At 37.7% G+C, this 25,545-nt stretch overlaps 1 protein-coding gene across 3 annotated transcripts in view; it reads right to left on the bottom strand.

Moving 5' to 3' along the window:
* Positions 1-25,175, bottom strand: part of LOC308421006 (protection of telomeres protein 1-like) — a 53,363-nt gene extending 28,188 nt beyond the window's left edge. For 2 of the 3 annotated variants that reach the window (XM_080917294.1, XM_080917296.1), the window contains exons 1-10: positions 25,132-25,175; positions 24,347-24,517; positions 24,123-24,208; positions 21,550-21,601; positions 17,304-17,350; positions 14,393-14,510; positions 12,763-12,893; positions 9,598-9,888; positions 7,338-7,493; positions 3,358-3,527 (exon numbers count right to left, since the gene is read on the bottom strand). In XM_080917294.1, coding sequence (XP_080773420.1) covers positions 3,358-3,527; positions 7,338-7,493; positions 9,598-9,888; positions 12,763-12,893; positions 14,393-14,510; positions 17,304-17,312 — 875 coding nt within the window. In that variant the 5' untranslated portion in view covers positions 17,313-17,350; positions 21,550-21,601; positions 24,123-24,208; positions 24,347-24,517; positions 25,132-25,175. Of the gene's footprint in view, positions 1-3,357; positions 3,528-7,337; positions 7,494-9,597; positions 9,889-12,762; positions 12,894-14,392; positions 14,511-17,303; positions 17,351-21,549; positions 21,602-24,122; positions 24,209-24,346; positions 24,521-25,131 lie in introns of all 3 variants that reach the window. The other variant, XM_080917295.1, reaches the window with a different exon arrangement.
* Positions 25,176-25,545: the final 370 nt, after the last annotated feature.

The raw sequence follows: 25,545 nt of genomic DNA, 5'->3' as shown, positions 1-25,545 counted from the left end.
AAAATCACAAAACATGAACAAGGAATACAATACACCTCCTCCAGAAGGCAGCAAGCCTACTGCTCTGAGAAAAGCAATTCAGTCAAAGCATAAAACAAGGACTTTAAAATAACAATCATGAGTACATTCAACAACCACTAAGATGATATAAATAAATGGTTTAAAGTAAAATGTGAAAACACAGTTGAAATAATGATAAAAATCTAAGACATGAAAGGAGAATTTAACAGAGGTGATCTCTAAAGAAAACCCTAACTGAAACAAAACTAGACAGGGAAAAAAAAAAGCTAAGGAAGTGGAACAAAAATCTTTCAGATAAGCCTCAACAACTGAATACAAGACAAAGAAACATAAAAGAGAAAGAAATTCAGTTTTTTTAAAAAGCTGGTAAATCAGTCAGAAAAAAAAAAAAAATCCAGGCACAAAACATCCACCAAACCGGAACACTACAAGAAGATCAAATCCATGGATTATAGGAATATATAAATGAGACACAATTTTTTTAACAAAAGATTATCAAAATTTTCCAATTTAAAGTAAGAGATGGCTATGAACATACAAGAAGCATACAGAACACACAGACAGGACTTGAAAAGAAACTCCCCATTATACACAATAATCAAAATTCTAAATGACAGAGCAAGGAGGGTATTAAAGGCTAGAAAGGAAAAAGATCACAGATCAAGAATCACATAAAGGCAGATCTACTAGAACAACAACAGACTTTTCAATAGAAATTCTAAAAGACAGAGAGACCTAGACTGAAGGATCATGGTTATTAGCACAAGCTACTGTACCCAGTGAGACGATCACTCACCATAGATGGAGAAAGAAAAACATTTCACAGTAGAAAAATTCAGCAATTTCTGTGTTCTAAGCCACTTCTATGGGAGGATTAGAATAAAAATTTTAGTCAGAAGAGTAGGCTAAATATAGGACCCAAAAATAAATAATTTCATAAATTAATCTAAACCAAGGGTGACTGCCACAACAAAGCAGCAAGAATTAACAAATACTGCTTATTAACAACTCCATAATAATTTTCCTCAATAAAATGATACAGACTAACCAATTAGATTTGAAAACAGGATCCATCCTTTTTCTGTATCCAAGAAAAAAAATCTACCCTACCTAATATCAAGGGTAGATTATAATTTCAGACAAAAGAATGGGAAAGGTATTCCAAGCTAAAGAAACCAAGAGTAATCAAATATAGATATTTTAGTATGTGATAATATATACTTCAAAGTAAAAGTAAGCAGAGGAGAACGGAAGACTCTTTCATACTCAGGAAAAAATTCAAGAGGACACTGCAGTTCAGAACATTTATGCACCAAGCATAAGGGCACTCAATTTCATAAAATAAATACTACTAGAGCCAAAATAACATGTTGACCTTCACAGACTAATAATGGGTGACTTCAATACTTCATTCTTCACAATACAGATACAACAGAATATTTACAAACTCACTGAAACTGAACAACTCAATATGGGGTAAGACAACATATAACAGGCACCTGCCAGCAATAAATTGGTACATTTTTGGCACAAATGTTATAAGGATAACTATCTACTTTTAAAAGAATGAATTTAATGTCCATTCTATGAGTTGGATGGGCTATCACCCATCCATGACACTGCTAAAGTAGGTAAGAACCAAAGTAGGTCATGAGTCCTGTGGGAAAAACTATGATGATTCTGTTAAAGAAACAGCAGTAAAGTGACGTCTAAAGACATATGTATAAACCCACTGAGCAGAGCATCACACAAGCCCATCAGGGAACCTTCTTCTTGCAATAGATGGTGATTCATAAAAGGACCACAACTTGAAAAGGTGAAGAGATTTAACTATCAAACTTTGGAGCAGTCAGGCCTAAACCAAACTACTCCTGTCAAGCCTTCAGATTACATGCAGGAGAGGAAGCAGGAAGACTGTAAGAGCCGGAGGTAGTCAGTGACTCTAAGGAAGGTGCAGACTATGTATGACAGCACATATAAGACCTGCACATGTTCAAACTAGACAAAATCCCAGCACTGAGAAGGGAAAATAGAACGTCTCAGATGGAACCAAGAAGCTATTTACCATTGGTACCTGCTGAGGAAGGAAAACCAGTTTTCTACAACAGAGTGTCACTGGGTATGTCAACCACACTCTGTGGACCAGGAGTAGCTGGTCCATGCAAAAGGAACTCCATTTACTTATTTTCATTTATTTATTTTGGTTCTCTTTGTTTTGCTATTTTCTGTATCATTGATTTTCCTTTTTTTATATATTTGTTTTGATTTCTTTTCCTGTTTTGTGTCTTTTACTATTTATTTATTATTTTTAAGAGAAAGAACATGAGGTTGGGTGCTAAGGAGGGAAGAGGGTTCTGGGAGTAAAGGATAACATCAAAATGTACTGTATAACATTTTAATTAAATACAAGACTGTAAAAGTGAATTAAAAACTGGTGCATTTTGAGCTCCAACTATATTGAGCTGGTAAAATGGAAACTTAATGTTAAAAGCATTTGATATAACTTGAGTCTCATATGACAGTGATTTTATTTTAGTTTTCTCTTTTAAGATACATGAGAAAATTTTTTAAATTTTTAAATTTTTAAAAATATCCTCTAGAATCCACAAGGTGTGTCTCTCTCTGTACATGGTACCCATTAGAAACATACAGGGAAGAGACTGAAATCCAACAGTATTTCTAAAGCTACTTTCCAAAAACAAGACATATTCCTTAAAAGGGTAAAAACTGTGACATACTACCATACTTTGTGATGCATTTCATCAGAGTCACTTTAGAAGTTCATTATTTTTCATAGTAAGATTAAGTAAGTTCTTCAACTCTGATATGCACTCAACTACGTTTTATAGACTGGCTGAAACCTGGTGCCACTGTTCTACTCAGTGTAGCAAATGATAAAAGAACACCACGGGGGAAAAAAGAAGTAACTAGGAAATCTTATGTTAAAATGCAGTTCTACTAAATCTCACTTTCCCTTTGGCTTACATATTAAACAGAAAGAAAGAAAAAGACAGAAGGGGGGAGAAGGAGGAAGGGAGAAAGTGAAGGACAGAAAAAGAGCATGGAGACAGGGCTAGGGAGATATGTCCGTGTGGTCTTGTCTGCCTAGCTGGTACGAGATAGATAGATCAGGAGATCATGGTCCAGTCTTCCTAGCTGGTACGAGATAGATAGATCAGGAGCATGGTCCAGTCTTCCTAGCTGGTACGAGAGTCCCAGTCAGATTCTCAGCAAGGCAAAGAGGAAACACAGAGAAAAGCCAAATGCACCACACTTATCCAGCAAGTGTGCTACCTCGTCAATTAACCTAATGACTATCACATTTAAAATACTCACTTTTTCAGCTGATCCACTTCATAGTTACTTTCTGGTAAGACCCTAATCCCACGACCATAGCTGGTTCCTCCATGAAGATGAAACTCGAGTCTTACACAGGAAGTCTTGGACTCTGAATTAACTGGCTGAAGTTTGGTATGGAGGCTGTAGATTCTAAGGAAGCTTTTAATCTGAAAGGTTATTTTCAAAATGATTTCAGAAAAGAGACCTAATAAAAGCAACTTCTGATCCTTGTAAGTTTTATAACCAACAGGGGGCAGTAACCTCTACAGCAATGAAGGACACTGTCCAATGACAAGAGGAGAGTGGCACCAGGCCAACACTGTGCCCTGGCAACAGTCACATGGCTTCGGTATAAGATCACGTGTGCGGTAGCATGCGTGTACACACGTGCCCATTACACAAGGTGCTCATTAGGAAAAACAACCAGGCCCAATTCCAGAAGCCCATCAATAAAATATATTGAAGAAATCTGAGGCTTAAAGAAATTTCAATTTGATACCAATTTCCGGGGGGGGGGGGGAGCTTAGAAAGATTAAATAAAATTCTCTCACTATGAGACACTAGAAAAATTTAATCATGTAACTACATCAGAATGACATTTTTTTATTCCACAAGTTAATTCCCATGCTATAGCCTCTGCCTGCTGGGATTATAGGTAGGTGTTTCCATTTGCTTTCCCCATCCTATAAATTCTATGCACAGAAAAGTTTTGAATAAAGCACCTGTACTTTTAATCCTAATCTTGTGAAATGTATTTATTCTATGAATTCAAACTGAGGATTGAACCAGAATTTTGAACTAATATTCTTATAGTCAGTCTCATCCATTTTGCCAAATTTGTGAAGTACAATTTTAACCAGAGAACTTAAGCTTTTCAATGAAGAGTTGAAATGGAAAAATACAGTAGGCTACTAAAAGCTGCTGACCTTTGGAGCCAGTGCTAGGATACAAGCCTCTACTATGGGGATGACGGTGTCAATGAGTTCAAACCCAGCCCGGGCAACCCTATTTTAACAAACTATAATAAAACAAGGACATTAGATGTCACATGCCACACAATGTGAACGTCACAAATTTGTATATATACTTATGAGCAAAAAGCAACAAGGATACTTTCTTTCGAATAAAAGTAGCATCCCCAACTGCAAACCCACTTTTCTTCTTTTTTTTTCCCTACAAATTATGCATCATTGTGGTGTCATAAGATAGCAGAAAAAGGGCATCAAATGATGGGAGAAGCGTGGGGTGAAGAAGAAAAGACTTGCAAACCAACTCAGCTCTTCCACTTTGAACTACCATGCTTAATCTGCACTGGAAGATGAGTCAAGAAGAAATCAGGGAGAAAGATCCACTTCCCAAAACCATTGCTTCATTTCCAAGGGTCTGTCTTGCCAGGCGCTTTGCGTTCTCTGAGACCAAGAACACAGGAGGATGTGCCCCGTCTACTCTCCTCCAACTTGCTTTGCAGATTCTTATACTATGGCTGCAGCAACATACATAGAGGTTTGGACAAAAATAAATAAATAACAAAATGGAAAATAAAAATATCTCCTAAAAGGGATTCAGTGTGGGATATTAGAATAGTAAATAAAACTTTGAATTTTTGCAAGAGTTTGTACTATGTATTTTTTTTTATCAGTACAGCAGACATTGTTACCTTGGAGGGACCAGAAAGAAGCCAGAATCTCAGAAAGGAAAAAAATTACAACACTAAGCAAAGGCTTAGCTATCAAAAACGTAATTTTTACATTATGTTTTAAATTAAACGTAATTATAGCCAGAATCATCAATGTTTTTCATGACTTTTGAAAAGCTTCTCTAAAAAAATCTGTAAGAAAGAAAGGCCAAGATCATCAGAAGAGCAAGAGGCTGAGTGAGTGGGGACACCAGAAGTCACACACACAGTTTTATCATAGAGGAGTCAGAAATAACTGTGGGGACTCCTCAGGAGGAAGTAAATGGTGAATGCGTGGGTGTTTATTATCCTTCACCTCACGACACCACTAACAACATGTACCAGCCACAGAAAACTGACCTTTCCGAACAAATCAGAGTAAAGGGGACAAGCTGCTAAGGTCAGAAATGCCCTCTGAAGGCGATACTGCGTTCTGTCAAACCTTGGATGTTATAAAATTTGCCTGATGCTCTATTATTGAAAAAAGATGTTACTTAGTCTTGTCAGTAAGGCAAGTTTCTACAAGCAGAGAAATGACAACAGACACAAAAGTATATGTTAATCTCTTAAAAATGTCTAGCCAACATATAATTGTTAACAATAAGAGTATTTCTACCAAAACAATACAATGTTTTTATTTTCTCCTGTAGACAAACTAGTTATAGATCCACCAAAGGCCAAAAGGTAATAAAAACCATGTATGTTTTACACTGTTGTAAGAGCTGCATCAGGATAACAGTGTATTTAAAAAGTATGATTTTAGCATATTAGCAAAAGTTTAAAATGCAATTTTGTATCTACATATCTGAAAAAAATATTAGGAGAACAGCTTAATTTGAAAAGAATTTCAAAGAGAACATGAGCTGAAACTGACCTGAAGGCTCCCTCCCTGAATCCATGATTTCACAGCACCAGAAGGAACTATGGGGGCTTCCAAACAAGAGAAGCAACCAACAGTCTTACAATGGCCAGCTTGGCATAATAGCCCTGGTCCAGCAGTAGCATGCTTGACCTCTCTCATTGGACTTAATGCCAGCTTAACAAGAGAGAATCCAAAACCCAGCCAAATACCCAGAGCTAGCAAAATCTTGGAAGGCAAACTACAACTGCTCCTTAAATAAACCAGCATAATCCCCAACTCTACTTTAAATATTTGTCCTTACACCCATAGGCAAGTATAGTTCTTACCACTCACTGAGGAAACTTCTTTAAAGTGGACAAAAAACATTATAGAAAAAAATCGCAAACAAACAAGATGGAGAATGGTAGAGTCTAGTCCTGATGAATTCATCTACAACACAAATCCTACACTAATGTTCAGAGATCAGTTCATATGACAGGCAATAAACATTTTGAAATACACTGACAGTTGGTGTGCTTTTTCCTATACTTGTATTTTTCCCTGGGTACACAGAGATCATCTGTATACTTGTGTTTAATGGCTGATAATAGCAATGAGTTCTAGATACAACACTACATGAAGACAGGCATCAAGGAGCACTTCGGATATAAATGGTTTCATTTTTATAAGAATGACTTTATTACTATATATTAAACCAGAAGAGCAGGACGTTTATGGTAAACATGTGTATTCTAGAAATGTAAGAGTAACTAAACCCATAAAGTCTCAACATCAAGGCTGCTTCAACATGACCGGAATAAGGATGACACTAATAGACATGCTAACATGGAAGGGAGAAAGCTCACAATATTTCAACTCTAGACAAAGAACTATACACAAATAATTAGTGCTGACACTGGGAGACATATATCCAGGGACGGGAACTCAAGTTAGTTATCCAATACCAAATGGTCATCCCTGAAGACATACATACCAGTAACACTAAAGGGATTGAACAAACAGGTATACATACATACATACATACATACATACATATATATATATGAATTAAATACACACACACACACACACACACACACACACACGACCACAACTACCACCATCACTACCACCAACAACTACAAAGAAAAAGAGGACAAGAATCTAAAAGAGAGCAAGAGGCACAGGAACACATGAGAGGATTTAGAGGGGTAAAAGACAAAGGTCAATAACATAAAATAATCATATTCTCAAATAAATATTATAGTGAGAAAAACATACGCATGAGTGAGATAGGTTCAGAGCTTAAACTGACACACGTAAGTTAAAAGCTGAAATCAAATAAATTTGAAGTTGACTACTAGATCCTAAATAATATATGAACAAACATAATTATAAGAACAAAACTTACAACTAAAAGGACAGAAAGAAAACAGCATGCATCTTTCTAATAAACATCACCTTTAGGGACTTTGCCATTTGGACATGATTATCATAAACGACGATGTCTATCACTAGATTCTGTAGCCGCAGAATGTGACTTATGTCACCTTCAAAAGCATCGTCTTGTATGCAGACTCTCCAAGAGGGAATCTTCGTCTTAGTGCCGTCCCATACCTGCCATGGAGTGGTAAAGAAAGCTTAAAAATCTTTAGGCAAAAACAGTCAAATTTAAAGATGAACAGCTGTACACTGGTTTCTTTAATACTTTAAACCTTGAAGTCCACCATCCTGTGACTGAAATAACTAAATATAAACTGTAGCTTATGTAAAAAATGTAGCAAGAGGTGGAGATAAACAAAACCAAACACTGTATGATACCAAGTAAAACATTAACCTGGACTAGACTGACAGGTTTTCTATTCTGTGCTCATGTCCTTCTACCACACAAACAACCTCAACTTCACATATGTATGACTTCTGGTCACTACCAAAAACAAAGATATGAAGCCAAGTAAAAACATTAGAGCCATGAGACTGCATCTGTTTCAAACTGAATAATAAGAAAACAGAACCTGTCTGAACAGGTTAAAATGAAAAAGCGTGTATTCAATGCCTACACTGAGTAAACTAACAGACAAAGAGTGCAGGGATGTTATATTTAAACATGACTGAAGGCTGGAGAGGTGACTCAGTAGTGGACAGTGCTTCTCTTGCAGAAGCCGTTAAGTTTGGTTTCTATCACATGCTAAGCATCTAATAAGTCTTGTAACTCCACAATAGGGGTTAGGCGCTCTTCTGGTTTCTCCAGGTACCTGCACACACGTAGCCATTCCAATGTACATATGTGTTCTTAAAACAGTAATTTTTAAACCATTATTAAAACATTTTCTTCTGATTAACTTTAACTGTCAACTTGACACAGCCCAGAGTCATGGAAAGAAAGCCTCAGTGTGATCTACAAAGAGCAGACAGCACTATGTTCCTATCTGTGGGGAGTACTACACTACCTATAGCAGGGTTTTGACTGCTGATGAACAAAACAAGGGCAGGTCCATGGTGGGCAACATTATGTTTAGCAGGGAATCCTGAACAAGTAAAGGAGCTGGCTGAGCATAAGCCAGTGTTTAAGCCAACAAACAGGTAATAGCAGCCTCCATGTTTTCTGCTCTATTTCCTTAGTTGTGCATGAATCCTCCATTTAAAATGTAGAGGTAACTCAGTGTGGAATGGCAAGACTCACGGTCCCACTTCAGTATGTGCCCTGACTTCCCTCAGGATCGTGATCTAGTTTACACCAGATACACCCTGCATGTGCTTATGAGCAGTGTCTTTAAACAGAAGTGGTACTAGAGCACAAGGCTGCTGAGAGAAATGGATAGATCACAACTAAAGGCGGGGGCAAAGTTAGTACTGCACTACGACTGAAAAAAGGAAACATTTTTCTGCATACTAACCAAGTATAATTTAGAAAGAATAATGTCTGCATTCCTGTGTTTGTAGTATTTAATTAACAAATCATGTCTGAGGCCAGGAGTATTCGCACACACCTTAATACCTAGCACCGGGAAGAAAGATAATGGCAGATTTTGGTAAATTTGAAGCCAGCCTAGTCTACATAATGATTTCCAGGTATTTTATCCAGTGATTTCTGTTTTTCAGTGTTCCTTTAAAATGTGCCAGCAGTAAGTGGTACCAGTAAGTCATGAGTCTTGTCTAAGCAAAATGATGCTGCATTGTTTGTTTGATGATTACAGATGGCACAGAACTAAGCACCGGTCAGTGTGGCGCTGCTTTAACATTCTCTACGGTACAGCAACACCGAAATATGATTAATTAACTAATTTCTGTCGGTCACTCATGGAGAATTATGTTACTGACTTCTAGCTGATTTAAAAATAAAAGTGACAAGAAATACTCAGTGTCTCACGCCTCTCCGTGACAATAGACCCTGCAGGTGGATGGGTGGCAGCAGAGCTGACTTTCATAAAGCAGCAGAAACACACTGACTTTCACTGAAGAGAATTATGTGGATTTTATTATTAAGTAAGAAATTCAGCATGTCACAAAGTTTGTAAAATACACATCTGACAATACCATTTTCTCTGGAGAAAAAGACAAAAAATCATAGTAGAGCTGCATGAATAGGGTTGTCTAAAAACCAGTCTGAAGAATTTTACCTCTGTATAAAATAATCTAGAAATATTCTATCGGAGTGTCGCAGGCTCCTTATTGGTAGATAGGTGGCACTAAGGTATAGTTTCAAGTATTCAAAATGTACCTTTAGGAGAAATGACACTCCATCCACTTCTGCTTTGCCCAGGAGCTGACAGGTCAGGTCATAATACTGCATGGGTTGAGCATCAGAAAGCTGCAGTAATCTGGAAGACACTGAAAAGTGTGTGGTTGACCAAGTCCGCAAGGCTTCGACCATACTGTAGTCCTGAGCAGTGAAGTTATAGTTCTTGCTTAAAGTACTCAGCTTGACAGAAGCCCCCAAGGCACCATCAAATGTCAAAGATGTAAAACCAAATCTGCTGATTCCCTGAAGCTCATTTTTATATGACTGGATCTAAGAACGTAAGAAAAAGTACAAAAAAAAAAAAAAACCAGCTGATACAAAACTCAGAAACCAAAAACTTCAGATGTTGAAGCTTTTATTTTAGTGTGAGAAGCAGAGGGATCTTTATTATTCCTCATGGAATTAACTCATGAAACAACACAACCAACTGATCCTGTCGCAGGGTACACAAGGATGCAAATCTAAAACACTAAGATTTACTTTTAAACAGGAGGTAATAGTTACCCTGCTTCTACCAAACTTTCATTCTTACACTTACGTGTTTAATTTATTAAAGTATGATTTTAACTGAGGTATGACAGTGAAATCCAGAACCCACACATGCAGCAGAAGCTAACGCGTTCTTATGACTGAGCATGCTGGACCTCATCAACAGCTTCTGCTGCATTTATTAATGTGCAACTATCAAATATGTGGTGTTAGTATTTTTCATGAACTAGTTCTTTCTTGTTCAAGTAAAATTCTCCCGTTCTCTTCAGAAATCTCTGGTCTTCATGTCTGATAACAGGATATCATTATTTCATTTTCTTGTTGCTTGATAATATATTTCGTATCGTTTTAGTTCTAATTTCTCTTCATATTCAAAGTACTCTTGTAGGCAGAACATAGTTCCTGATTTTTATTTTATGCTTTTTGGTAATTAGTATACATGCACTGAGCAATTTCCCTAAAGTTCTTGACTCCAATTGTCAACAACTGCTTCCTATCGTCCCTTTGTTCTGTCTTCCTTTGGAATTCTTAACATTTCATTTACTTCCTTGGGTAAGCACGGCTCCTTCTGTCTCAGTCTGCACCGAAGAGCTGTATTTCTTTTACCAGAAACTTCCTGCTTTCCAATCCCATCCTCTGCACCCTCTAGTTCACAACAGCTTTTAACCCCTATCATCTTACATGATTATTCATGATAAAAATAGTAATTTGTCTTAGTGAAATTGCTAGAATATAAAAAACCCTTATTTATTCACTCCCAAATAGTTTGTCAACCCTAAACCACTTCCTAGTTGAAAGGCCTCCACTTTACTGAAGAATATTTTATTAAGACAAAAATGCAGGTAAATTAATTATCAAAAATAATTGCTACTGTTTTTCATATGGAGTATGGTTCCCCAATGCTTATACTTTTCAAGACTGGATATATATATATGCATGTGGATGCATGTGTGCCATGGGGAGAGGGTATGTGTGGGTGTGTGGGTATGTGTGTGTGTGTGTGTGTGTGTGTGTGTGTGCGCGCGCGCGCGCACGCACATGCACTCTCTCACCTGTGTATCCAATTCACCTCTTTTCTTTGGGTATATAAAATTACAGGTTACATTACTAGATATTGTTCCAAAAGTCCACTGCAGTCTATTTATTTTTATCTAGTATTTGTTCTTCATGCAGGGTAATGTCTTTGGATCTACCTTCAATTTCTAATCCTTATTAACCATTCCAGTATACTTTTCATTTGCTGTTCCTGTTACATATTTAATTTCTACTTGTTTTTATTACAGATACTTCTTTTCCTATAAGTTTCTTTTTATTTATTTAACTGTTTTTTTTAATTTGCTAAAAGTATTTTGCTTAATCTTCTAGAAAAAATTACAATATCTACTGGAAAATTATTTAATAGACTCATATCTGGGACCCTATGAAATGTCTTTGCAAAGTCACTTGCTTTTAAAAACTCTATTCTAAGCTCTTCTATTCACGCTTAGTATTTTTTTTCTTTTTGATTAGTCAGTGTAGAGTCTCACAGCTCTGAATTATGTTACCTCCCCACGATAGGCAGCTTTGTTAATGTTGGCAAGTCTCTAGCTGAGCTTGTAGAATGAACCAAAACTTAAACTTAAGTTACGCCTTCATATGGTGAACCTGTAGGACACTCAAGGATTTCACAAAGCCCTTTCTTTCCAGTGGGACTCACCCCACAAACAGCCTCCTTTGTGGAACCTATAGGATTTGAAAGATGTGCGGGACAAGCCTGGCTACAGGACGAAAGGCCTCTGTGAGACAAGGCAAGGCTTGCTGTTGTCCTCCTGAATCACACGAGGCCCTGGTTACTGTTTGTGTAAAAGGCCTGCCACACACTACTGTGGTACTTATGCTTGTGGCTGCTGTGGAACTAGGTACCCACCAACCTCGTTTTAGTCTTCTTTTCTCTGCTCCCTGCTCTGACAGCCACATGAGGAACAATGTCACCAATCTCTACCATGAGACTGAATTTTTCTTTTTATAAGTTGCATCTGATAATAATTTGTCACAAAATAAGAAAAAAATACTAATTGTCCACGAGGTATAAACCTATTTAAGCCTCACGAAACTGGCCTGCAGCACCCCTATTCCTGCGTCTCTCCAGTTCCCTGGTTTTACAATCCCTGAGTGATCTTGCCCGGCCTGTATACCACAGCTTTTTAAGTACCCACAGGCAAAAAGAAAAAAAATGACTTCTGGCGTGTCTTATAGCCTTTCTCTTCAGTGCTTCAGTGCCTTGTCCTGCAGTCATGTTCTTGTAGCTGAACTGAATTTTAATCTTCCTCTCCTCAGTTTATCAGGACTACACAGCTCACATTCCAGGGGTCTGAGGTCAGCCAGAGCAACAGTAAGACCCAAACTTAGATAAAATTAAAACAAGAAGAGACAAGGATCTATGCTTTCATCTTTGACAAATTCTACATGGAAACTTAATAAAATGAATTATATTTGGAAGTGAGAGGACAAGCTGGAACTGGTCCCCATCACAGTGCGATGTGTGATTCATTAAAATAACTGATGGCTTATTTACATTTGTCTCTGGGAACGTGTGATGTCTCTAACAAGGCACATAATTACTACTAGCAGACTTCTTCTCCAGTACATGTCGACTACAGAAAGTAAAAAGCACACCTTCAGCCCATGGAAGCAAACAATGTCTCCAACTTTATGAATGACGGGAAGGGCTTCATAGTTCCTACTAAAGAGTATGCATGTTAGCTTCGCGTTTGTCTGGTCCACAATTGTTACAACAGAACAATAATCTGGAAACAAAAAATATTTAATACAAATTAAGGTAATTCAGAGTGCTTATAAAGTGAAAATATGCTGACTTAAGAATGCCAAAAGAACATTACTCTTCACCATCATTTTCTTTCAATAAAAGATACAACGAACAAACTGCAAAAGTCAATCTTAAGATATAAAAGGAAATAAATATAAATATTCTATACTGATTTTCTGAAGAAGTAATAACTTTTTAGTAACTTTAAAGTCAAGAAGGTAGAAACAAATCCATCTTCATCAAATACTCCCCAAAATAAATTAATGCATAAAAGTCAATAAGGAAAACAACGCAATTAAGTTCTAAAGAAATAATAGTTTCCATAGTAAAAAAAGATCTTACTGACACCCCAGGCTGTCATTCCTAAGATCAGCCTGTCAGCTGGCCCCTGCCAATCAAATGCAGGAACAATGGGCCTGAGCAGGGAGCAAAGGCTGGGTTAAGACACCTCTCAGCACCCTTGCCCCGTATCTGGGCTTCAGAATTTACAGGTGAAGCCTAGAAAGGAAACTGCATTCAGAATATTAATACAATGAGAGGAGAAAGTGAGGGTCAACATAAACCAGTCATCTGACAAGATGGCCAGGGCCAAAATTCATTTGCTAAAACAGAAAATTAGCAAGAGACATTCCAGTAGTTTTGTAATGAATCAGAAAAGAATCAATAGGCTCATCTGTGGTGGAATAGTACCAATACAGTCAGATATTCAAAACCACTGATTCTCATTTTTTATTTTTGTTCAATACTTTGTAATGCTGTACAGATTCTGAAGTTTGAAGGAAAAATAAAAAGATATTGACATTTAAAACATACTTATCAAAGAAAAAAATGCACTGGAACATAGTCCTCCTACTGACGAACACTGGAAAATTAAAGAAATCCAGGTAGGGAATGTTTTAGTTGGGGGTCCATTGCTGTGATAAAAGCAACTTGGAGAAGAAAGAGTTTATTTCTCCACCCAGCTGACAGTCTCTCTGATGGAGGAAATGATGTAGAGGCTGAGGAGATGATCAGCAGGTGAAGTATTTCATCACATAAAAAGATCCTCTCCCAGCACCCCTCACCATTTAAGACAGTCTACAGAGTGTATCCATAATGCATGCTAGAGTTATCTGGGTTATTTTTGTTCTTTCTGTTTTTCATTTTTCAGCCAGACTAGAGAGTGACTGATGTCCAACCGCTATAGTACTGGAACGGTCGGTATCTGATAACACATTTACTTTCATACACTAACTATACTTCCTTACATTTTCATGCCACTTAACACCTTCCCAAAAATTATATTTGTACTGTATTGCACAAAACTCAGAAATCTAACAACTACATTCATTTCATAAATTAAAATGACCAAAGAACACACATTGGTATTGCTTGGCATCTGAAAATTAGGGTTGAAACTGTTCTGAATCACTAAAGTTGTGGTCCTGAGTCCAGCAGTGGAGCTCTTATCTATAAAACACCCTCCAATTCAATACTTGCCTGTTCCTTTGCTTGCAAATGGAGGCTTAAAGAACTTCACCACACCACAGACATTGACAACGGTGCCTTCCTTAAGTAGATTTAGGGGTGTGTATGTATAATGTGCTACAACTGGGACCTAAAGAAAAAAAGAATAGCTAATTTAGCAGGCACTTTACATTATTCAATATATAATAACATATGTTGTTATTATATATTACCAAACATGTACTAGGTCACTTTAATATCCTGAAGAAAATAATGTTATAGGGAAAGGGGTAGTGACAGTAGAGAAAAATGTACAGTTTCAGACAATTACACTATTCCCAGCGACTAGTTTTCTTGAAACAATTCTGTTCATCTACTGAAATCAATGCATCAGCCTATAACAGCTTAAATACTAATTATATGTCTTTAACAAGAAAGTATGAAAAAATCCATTACAATTCAGAAGCTGGCATACAAGCTGAAGCAGAACTGAAGGGAAATTCTTTCCAGTATGTGTGTCGTCTACCTCACAGCTCTACGAGAATCTTCCTGGCGGAGATGAGGAAGTGTGAGAACATCTCTGGAAGCCCAGAGGTGCCACCACAGCCCTGTGCTCTCAAGGACCTGTAGCCCATCAATTCTGATGGAGCTTAGCAAAAGAAACAGGAAGATCTGGGCCTAAGCTCTGAAAATGGACCCAGTATATATATATATTCAATTCTCCTAAAAGTTAGGTTAATGTACTCCTCAATAAAAATTATCTGTAAATATTATATATAAATTCACTCAGTAATTCCAAGTAATCAAGTAGTCAATTTGTTTTCCTTGATGACAGTACAATATGATGTCCCTAAGCGTAGTACAGAGGGTGGGAGGCACTGAAACCATTTTGAATTTAAGAGACAAGCATTCTTAGGGAAGAATTAGCAGGGTTAGGTAAGGGGGATGATAAGCAAATGTCTATAACTGGTAGGAAGCAACATGGAACCAAAACAAAAGTCACAAATCAAACAGCACTTAAAAGCAATGGACATAATTTTACATCAGGGATCTGCAAGCAGTCTGCTGAGGTGATGCAGAAAGCTGTGTCTAGTATCTGTAACAAAAGGCATACACTTTTCATAGCACCCTACTGTGTCCTAGGCTGATGAAATGACCTCATATCCCTTCTGTGACAGTGCTTACCCAGGCATTTTATTGCTTTATGATCAGTAGTAAAAGAACCAGAATATTCCTGTCCAGTAGAACCTTACAAACAGAATGGCAAATACAGAACTTAAATATGACCAGTGTAGCTGCAAAACAAGATTTGTTTTCTGGTTTGAGGCAGTCTCCTTGAGAGACCCAGCATGTGATTCTATTGCCCCATTCTCTTGAATACAGGCTTGCTAGGACCACAGTGCATGCCAGCACAGTTAAGCAAAGGGTTTTTTGTTTTTTGTTTTTAATAATTGTCACACATGACCAGCCTCTGCAGCATTAGATCACTGAGGTCTAGGAGATCACTTTTAGATATACTACCACATATCCACAAGAAAGCTACAGGCATTTTATTATGAAGTATGACAATAAAATAGAGATAATCTTCAAAATCCACTCAGTATGTGCATCCACTATCTATACTTTGCAAAGACATGAAAGGCTTGTACTATGTCATGAAGGCTTAAGACAAACCTTGTTATATTGTGAAGACTTATGTATGCAAGGAATAGGGACTGAAGAGGACGAAATTCCAGGGACACTGTTGACTGGCATCTCAAGAGCCTGGGTTTAATACCCAGAACTAATTTAACAATACAACGACCATAACCAAACCTCAAAAACAAACAAAAACCCTATCAGTGAAAAACAATATATCCAGTGAAATATAACTTGCAGCAATGGACAAAAAGCAAGACAATCTATGCCTAAAGTGTAAAAATCCATCTTGCAGGGCTGGGGAGATGGTCAGCAGGTGAAGCACTGGCCATAAATCTGTGAGGATAGAATACCCGGGTCAGTGCCAGATGGGTTTGCCGCAGCCCTGCACTTAGAATGCTCTGGAAACAGAGACGGATGGCCCTGGGAGCTAGCTGACTAGCTGAACTAGAGTTAGCGAGCTCTGAGTGATGAGACAGCATGCCTCAGAATACATCACTGAGAGAGAAACAGGAAGACGCCTGACCATTAGCTGTTGGCATCCACATGTACTTCCCATCTACCCACAGTGGTTAACGACCTCCTACTTGCAGAGGACCAAAGCTTGGTTTCTAGCCACCATACTGAGTGGCTCACAAAACATCTATAACTCCAGGTCCAGGAGATTCAATGCCTTCTGCCCTCTGTGGGCACCTGCACAAATGTGGTACAAATAAACTGAAGCAGGCATACACACATACAAAGAAATACAAATAAATGAGTAATGAATGTGGGCACTATTATATCAACTTCATTGACACACAGCTTTCTTAGTGACAAAGGGTCACTAAGCTGTGAGTACTGCATTAGACACCAAACTTTTATAAAACACAAAATTTGGTTCTAAAAGAAAGTAGCACAGGTGTAAACGGTTTTATGGATAGACTCTGTTAAATGACAACTCAGTGCATAAAAACCAGCTGTAATACAAGCTGATAAAAAACAGAAGACATTAATTTGCCTGTGGTTTAAACTAATAAAAATTGCAATTTTTTCTTCCATTTTCTTATGTTTGTATAACTTATAAAGAGATATTACAGATAATGAAGATAACAAAACAGCAAATATTAGGTAAATATATATATATATATAATACATCATCTTATAAAAAATGAATATATCACTTTTCTGTTTTATTGTCACTACAGAAAAATTCAAATAAAAAGTAGGCTAATTTGAAATAAAACTATAAAGTAGATCAAGTTATGACAGAAATGGTTAAGTGCATGGGTTCATATATCCTAAAGGAAATTAAATATTGCCTTACCAAAGACATTATTCTGTGGAAAATCCTTTTACAGAATTATTCAAACCCTGAAAACAAAACAGAAAAGGTTTATTTGTATGCATGGATTATAGTGAACTATACACTTACCAATATTTGAATTCCCTCTGATGGCTCTGACAACTTTACACTCCTACTTCCACAGGCGCCTACACACACTGAGCTGCATAGGCCCCCACCCCAACTCAAACACAGGCATACACATAATTTCAAAAGATCAAATAGCCCAGACTTTCCCCAAGTACCAATCATTTCATCTATAAATCTGATCATCTTCAATCTAATTCATTATGTTTTAATACAAAAAAAAAAAAAAAAAAAAAAAAAAAAGACCACTGCAGGCCACAGAAGGCCTTTGGTGTTACCAAAACCATTAAGTTGATCTGGAGGTTCAACTAAGTCTTAACAAAGCCTTGACTAAGAGGCAGTTCACAGGTTTAACAGGGAAAACAGTAAAAAGGAAGAAGAAAATGAATTCACAAAGAATGATAAGAAAAAATCCATTTTCCCTAAAAGGGCCAATTCATTATTTAAAATGAACTTGAGTTCATATCAAAGTGCCTAGAAGAAGAAATAACTCCAAGCAGTAACATGAGGTCTGTTTGTCTACCTACGTACTTATAAGCCTCATTAATAAATATGATGAAAGGATACTTCAGATAGGATGGCAGTTGCATGAATGTTTGGCAGCTGAGTTTGTTAAGCACACTCAACAAGGTTCACTCGGTGCCCACATCACCCACAATGCATTTCTTTGCATAACAGATCATGACTGCAGGTTTGAAAGACTCTCTCATTTATACACTGAGGCCTTCTAAAAGCAGAAATCAGGTTGTTGCTTTTTTCTTTTTTCTTTTGGTTTCTTTGTTTAATTTAAAGCATTCAACTGTTTTATATATTCTACTGTTCTAAAATATTCTTTGGACATCAAACAGAGAGCATTTAGGGAACAGCAGATACAGAGGGTTTTATTTGAGGGTCCCTAACCTACTTAAAGAAAAGATGGGCCAAACCCAGAAATCTCCATTTATCCCCTAATAGTAACTTCACTAAATAAGACCAGACTCACAGCACAGAGGGAGAGACTAACAACCCAACATCACAACCAAGCACCTAGGAACTTTGTGTTATCTGCCCCTTAGATGATTTTTTTTCCTAGTTGTTTGTTTTGTTTGCTATAGACATTTTAATGAGGTAGTAAATGATTCTTTAGTGGGAAAAGGGTATTCAAGCCTCAAAATGTACACCTGCTTCTACTGTGTCATTTTTACAGCTCGTGTATACTGTTAGCACTTTTATTTGCTGCTAATCTGTTGACTGTTGGTTTATTTCGACAAATTCAATTCATTGAGAATGTTTCCAATTCCACACGCAACTGAAATAACCCAGTTAGTGTGAGCATTTCACGCAGACTTATAGAAACAGTATGCTATCTTACTGCACTGCCTCATTAAAACCAAAACATGACAAGATAATAAAGGCACACAATTACATCAAGTTAGTTTAAAATCTTTAAATGCCATCGAAACTACACAATGCTTACCACTTCTGCTGGCTTCTGACCAGACTACAAATCCAGACACTTCAACGGTGCCCCACGTGGGAAAATTATTCTTCACCAATCAGAAGTATGTTTAACATTCAACATCATAGGAGTTGCATATTCATTTTTAATAATAGTTTACATGTCTAAAAGTTAGAGCCTGGACTACCTACACTTATTTAATACTGACTACATGATTCAAACTACAGCCTTCTCAAAGAGTCTCCATCACCTACAGAGTCAAGCTGCTACGGTGTAATGCCCCATCCAGGATTGAGTGTCGTCACAGTGCTGCTTGGACTATGTATTTAGTGCGGCTTCCAGAATCATTGCTGCCCTTTATGTAACTAAGGTACTTAGTGAATCCACAGAACAAGGCAGCAGATGACATCACAGTAGTAAAATAAATAAATAAAACCTCATCTAGAGTAGAGATAGTATACTCAATTAGTACTGCAAAACCTCTAATACATGTCAGTACCCAGCACAACAGGCTAAGTATTGATCTACATAAGAACTCAACAGTTTTACAACAAGAGAAACAGAATTACTTTCCACCCTTGATTTTACTGTAATAAAGTCATCGTCCTTTAATTTTCTGTCATATTTTAATTCTTTACCTCTTATGAACTTAAAACACTCAGGCTTTTGTCTGTTCAATTATATTATTGACTTTATTCAACTAATATTAGTATCAAATTCTTAAGATATATATAAATTCCTGGGCTTCAGTCCCTTTCTGCTTTTAACATGTACCACGCAAAGGTCTTCTGTGCACTGGGGCTGTTGACCACATCCAGAATGGTCCTATTCTCTACGGTTAACATTTTCTCACACAAAGGGGCATCTCACCCCCACCCCTCTGACCTGGAGTGTGTCTGCTGGTGATGTAGACTTTCAGTTACATCTCAGTTACAGTAGGCAGTCTGAATTACATCCCCCTGTCTAACATGTGGTCTTCTAAAAATCAAAGAAAAATAAATTAGTCTGTGGACTATGAGGACATTCATTATCCTTGGGAGCCTATAATTTGAAAAATTACCTTCATAATATCTTTTGTGGATTAGATATAAATTACAAGTTTGTGTTTCCTTTGTAAAAGTTCTCATGATGACTTGATCATTTCCTCATAGGCAAGGTTTGCCTACCTAATAAAATTCAATTTAAAATAGACCTGGATATCCAGAAATACCAGGATATTTGTCCTAAGCTATACCATACTCATTTGTGCTTTTTGATTTCTTCATTAAAGGATCTCTCTGAGAACAAACAGTTGAAGTCCACAACTGTACTTCCTGTTTGCTTGCTTTCTCAACCTGCCTGAACTTTAATCTATTTAATAGTCACTTACCTATCTAACTACTGGAAATCCCAAAACAAACAGAGACATGTTTCAATTTTCTATCAATCAGTCTTCCTTGATGGATACTACACATACAATAGATCCCCTCATAAAATTCATTTTGCCTATGTCTTGATGGTCCATAATCTTAATTTGATTTTTCACAAGACTATATTTGTATCTTACATTATTATTTGTACTTATTTATTTCATTTCTTCTCTCCTTTATGGTGTAAACTTCTAGAAGCAATCATTAAGTCTGGTTCACCACTGCCTCCCTAGTATAATAAAATTGTCAGTTCCACTGCTGGTTACAATAGCTATGACTCATGCTCTGATTCCCACTCACTGCTCCAGACCAGCCACAGCAATTACAAGCTTTAAATGAAATGGACTAGTAGCATCTAAATGCCCAAGGGACTCTTTCCTTGTTTGACAGGATTATTTAAGCAATAATAGACGATTCTCCCAACATGTAGAAAGTTATATAATGAAGGCAAACTTTTGACAAAGTTACTAAGATGATTAAGTCATGTTAATTAAGGTACAAACCAAAACCATGGTGAGCTAGCTACTCTGACAGCCTAGATGTGAGAGGAAAGGGGCTCTAGCATGACAGAGCATGGGAAAAACAAGTTCAGACATGGCAAAAAGGTTAGCAAATGATTTTGCCTTTCCTCGTCTCTCCCACAGACCTAGCTAAACTGTTAAATTATATTCCTGAAGCTGGCCACCAAGGTCCATTGCCATACTTGGACACTTCCTCCTGAGGCTCTCTTCTGAGTTCCAGCTACCAAATTGTTAGAGACTAGCACTCAAAAGCCCCATTTTTGGCTGCCCTAATTAACCTGTCCAATCAAAACAAATGAGCTCAACTTAAGGAAAAATGTCCCCCTTTACTTTTATAAATTGCCATTTTCCAGAGGCTACATCTGTCTCCTCCCTATCCAGAGGCATTCCCTTTGCCCCTTGGAGCAAATTTCCCTTCCTCCCTTCTCCCTTGTACCTTTTCTCTTATCCCTTGTCCTCGACACCCTGCCTTTTGTCCCTCTGGTACAAATAAATCTTTATGTTAAGAACTTGGCCTTTGGGTATTAGCCTGTGCCACGTTTGAGATCCTTTCAAAATGTGTCTCTCCTATTAAGTAAGAGAAGGCTGAGGGAGACCTGATGAAAAAGCAGCTTTTCCTTATATGAACATTGTGTACTCTACAACAAATGTAGTATCTACTAAAATCCCACTTATCTGTGTGAGTCCAAGTGAAATATACATATAAGAAGTTATCTATTTCCATAGTACAAGTGAAAAACTAAGCAGAAATGAAGCACACATACACTTCATACCTTATTAAGGTCTAATCTTCAAAACAGCTGCTTTACTTCCAAAGTGTTCTCCCTAAAATGGAAAGGAAAAGAGTAAACATGACTACCTTTACAAATTATATTTTTTTCTTTTCATGCAAAAGTTTGAATACAACTGAAAGCATTTGAAATGTTTTATCTTTTAAGAAAGTTTTCATTCATAGTGTTATGCCAAAATGCCTTTAAAAATCTGTACATGTCTCTCTTTTTTAAATAAAGTTGAAAGAGAAAAAAAAAAGTAAATAGTTATGGGTCTTAAAGAATACCAAGTTTATTTCCAAATCCTAGAAGGACATAGCGGGACCTAGCATTATTTTATTAATTGCCATATGGCCAAAATGATGACATCTCTAATAAGATGACAATAGCCTAGTTAAGCAAGTTGTCACAAGACAATCCTGCCTGGGCACTTGTCCCAACTCCAAAGAGCAGTGCAGGTTGAGCAAGTCAGTGGTTTTAGGGATAAGGTCATATGCAAGCAATCTCTGTAACATGATTACTTCCAGTTTCTAAACTAAAGTCATTCTGCACTCAAGAGAGAACTACTCCAGTCCACACTGAAAGAAGATGCAAAGCTACAAGATGGCTTCTGTACTCAACAAAGGATCCCATTATTGTAACACAAAAGAAAATAAATGAATGCTCTTGCTAACTTCTCACCATGGTGCTCTGTGGCTTAGAAAGCTGTCCCAAAAGTCTCTGCTACAGCCTCACCCATCACCCTGACATAAAGCCTATTGAACACACACACACACACACACACACACACACAACTTCTATCTGTGCAAGTCTGTACTGATGATACACTTGCTGCTAGTTTCTATGGCTGAGGATTACAGCCATCTTTAGCAGGCATGCTCATTTGTCTTTAAAAACTTGCACTGCCTGTCTACTCCTTAGTCTATCACACTATACTCTGAAATGTGTCAGGTTATAAGGCTATTCTATTCCCTTCATTAACCTTTAGAAAACCTTAATCTGAATTTCACTTGGTCCATATTTTTAGGAATTCAATATACCATGTTCTAATAAAGATTAAGTCACCTGAGAAAAATTTGAGGAATAAAATTATGTAGGATTTATAACATGATTTAAGCCTTACTAAAGACACTAAAGTAAAGTCCATTAGTTTCCCAAGCTTTTTCATCTTGTAATATAATCTCTCAGCAAAATAAAAATCAAGATTGCTTTTAGAAAACAATTACAATTTAAAGAAGAAAAAATTCTAAGTGTGAGATGAAAAACTCATAAACTAGAACAATGAGGTCAAGTCAATTTAGTCTCTGCCCCAGTCTGTCAACTTCAAAAAATAATTACCTGGACAAAAGCACAGACATAATAGAGTGTTTTATCACAGTACCTTTCAACTTTTCTTCTGGCTCTCATATTAAAACTTTCTGTCTCACACAAACCATGGACTCTTTGTAAACATCCATATGGATATGTTTTACTTATTAAAAAACAGATTAACAGTAGATTCTACATTAATACTCTTCTATATTACATTCTAAACTTTAAAATAGTCAACAGAAGGCTTCAACTTTACTGATAAAATAGAAAATATGACAAGTTTATTTCTAAAAGAGTCACCATAAGCCAGCTATGGTGGCAGACGGATCCTGGACATGATCTAAGACATCAGACAGCCAGCAGCTGGAAAGCCTACAGAGTTTTTCCTTTGATCCACCAGAGAAGGTCCACATAAACTAACAGCTGAGGAAAGGGATTCTTCAGTGAGAGAAGAGTCTTGTCATCTATTACAAAAAGTGTATGCAACTAACACAAACTTTAAGGAAGGTTTTGTTGATTAGAGCCAAGAACAGGCTTTATAAACACAGAGCACCCAAGAGCTGGTAATGTATACTTCTTCACAGACCTGAAAACATTAAGATTAGAAGAGGAAAGCAGGAGCAAAGGCAGGAACCCTGTGAGGGTCTTTCTCCTCTACCTTTCATTCAGAACAAAGGTATCTCAATGTGAGGAGAAGTGAGACAAGCCCTGAATTTGATGAAAACCCAGTGTAGCTGGAAAAAAACAGAAACAACAGAACAAAACCCACATCCCTACTCCTCCTTAGAAAGGGACACAGGAGCAAGGCCCAAGCCTACAGTCAGAGCAGATCAAGATGGACTCACACCAAAGATCTCACCCACATATCCAGACTTGAACTCATGGCTTAAATGTGTATCTTCTCCCATCTTGCCCAGACTGGCTAGAAATTACAGTTAGCTTGCTGTATTCATTGCCCCTCTATTGTTCTCCAAGGCCTTCTAACTCTTAATTAGTGTTTGAAGTCTAAAACTGTTGGGATTCTGTAAACCCCACCCCTCAGTTACATGGCAACAGCCAAGTATTCTCCACTGACACTATAAAAGGGACTGCTTGTCCCCTCTTGCTCTCTCTTATCCTCTTACCCTTCCACCCTCTCCCTCAACCCCCTCCCTGTGCTCATGGCCTGCCTCTACTCCTCCACTTCTCAATTCCTCTCTCTCCTCCCCTCCCCTCCCCTCCCCTCCCCTCTCCTCTGTTTATTATTAATTAAAATTAAAGATCACCTTGCATATGGTGGTTAGATCAATTCATCTTTGTACCTCAGAAAGTCATTTTGTGCATTACAAAACAATAAATATTAGCTGGAAATCTGGAAAAAAACATGAATAATATTCAAATATCTGTCTCAGTTGTAATGGAAATAAAACTATCCTAAGAGCTTTCACAAAGAAACTAAACATAAAATGTGTGCATAGGAGGAAAAATGCGTTTGAGTTAACAAACTTACTTGGATATGCATCATACTATAATCACATCCTGGTTGTAGAGGTCTGAAATCTAATTTCTGTAATTTATTCAGTGCCTGAAGTTCTGGTACCCATTTGACTTTATTAATTCCGCTTCATAACGATTGCCAAGGAAAATACCAATGGAAACAGAAAATTCAAGCTGATACTTGCTGCTGAGGACACAAAAAGCAACGTTTTGTCCGTAATTTAAGTGTTTTTTTCTTTCTTTAGTTTCAGTGTTGGGGCAGAGGTTTAGAACAGGGTTTTATAGCTTTACCGCAATTACAAACCCACAGTACACTTCTAACGAACTGAAACATTTTCGCTTAAGTTTTTTATCAATGTACCATAAGCCAGCTATGGTGGCAGACGGATCCTGGACATGATCTACTTCTAAAATCTAGTTTTAAGATCTGTAGCAGGGCAAAGTGGTTCATGCCTTTAATCCTAGCATTCTGCGCCAAAAGCCGGTGGATCTCTGTAAACTGTGCGCCAGGTTTAAGCTTTCTTCCTGAAACTTGTCGGCCCAACCCACTAACAATGCTACTTTAATGCGTGGGGACCCAGGTTACCAAACCACTGATCTTCACCTGGGAAAGTATCTGAAGCCTCTGAGGTCCCCCTCCCCCAAAACACCAACGACGGTGAACACAGCGGGTTATCGCCGCCGGCAAACGTTCTCCACAACTACACAAACGTAGCTGTAAACAACCCTTCATTCTATCATCCAGGGCCCCGACCAACCGCCACCACACAAGAACGCCAAAGCCCCAGGCTCCCTCACAAATCAGCGAAAATCCCGAAAACTGTTTCAACTGCGCAGACGCGTCTTCCGGAAGCCGTAGAAAACACGCATGCGCACTCGAATCTTACTGCCAATCTTGTTTGTCAAGCGTCACAGCTAAAGGGATGGGCAGGCGGGGCACTGGCCAAACTCCTCCCAGTTCCCGCCCACAACACAGGGAACACACTGCTTCTCTTTCCACGCCCCCAAAGTTTTTTTTTTTTTTTTTTTTGGGGGGGGGGGGGGGAGTGAGGTGTTGGCAGACAGTGACCTGACTTGAAAGATCCCTAAATCCTGTTGCCAATCTGAACACTATTTCCAGTGAGACCTGAAATTCTGTTTTAGTTGCATGAATGGCTCCGAGGTAAACCCTGTTAAACACTCAAATGCACTTTTCACAGGCTGTAAATGGAC

Source organism: Micromys minutus (assembly GCF_963924665.1).
Source record: "Micromys minutus genome assembly, chromosome: 5".
Taxonomy (NCBI): domain Eukaryota; kingdom Metazoa; phylum Chordata; class Mammalia; order Rodentia; family Muridae; genus Micromys; species Micromys minutus.
The sequence above is the reverse complement of the archived record's forward strand: the minus strand, read 5'-3'. Positions and strand labels throughout refer to the sequence as shown.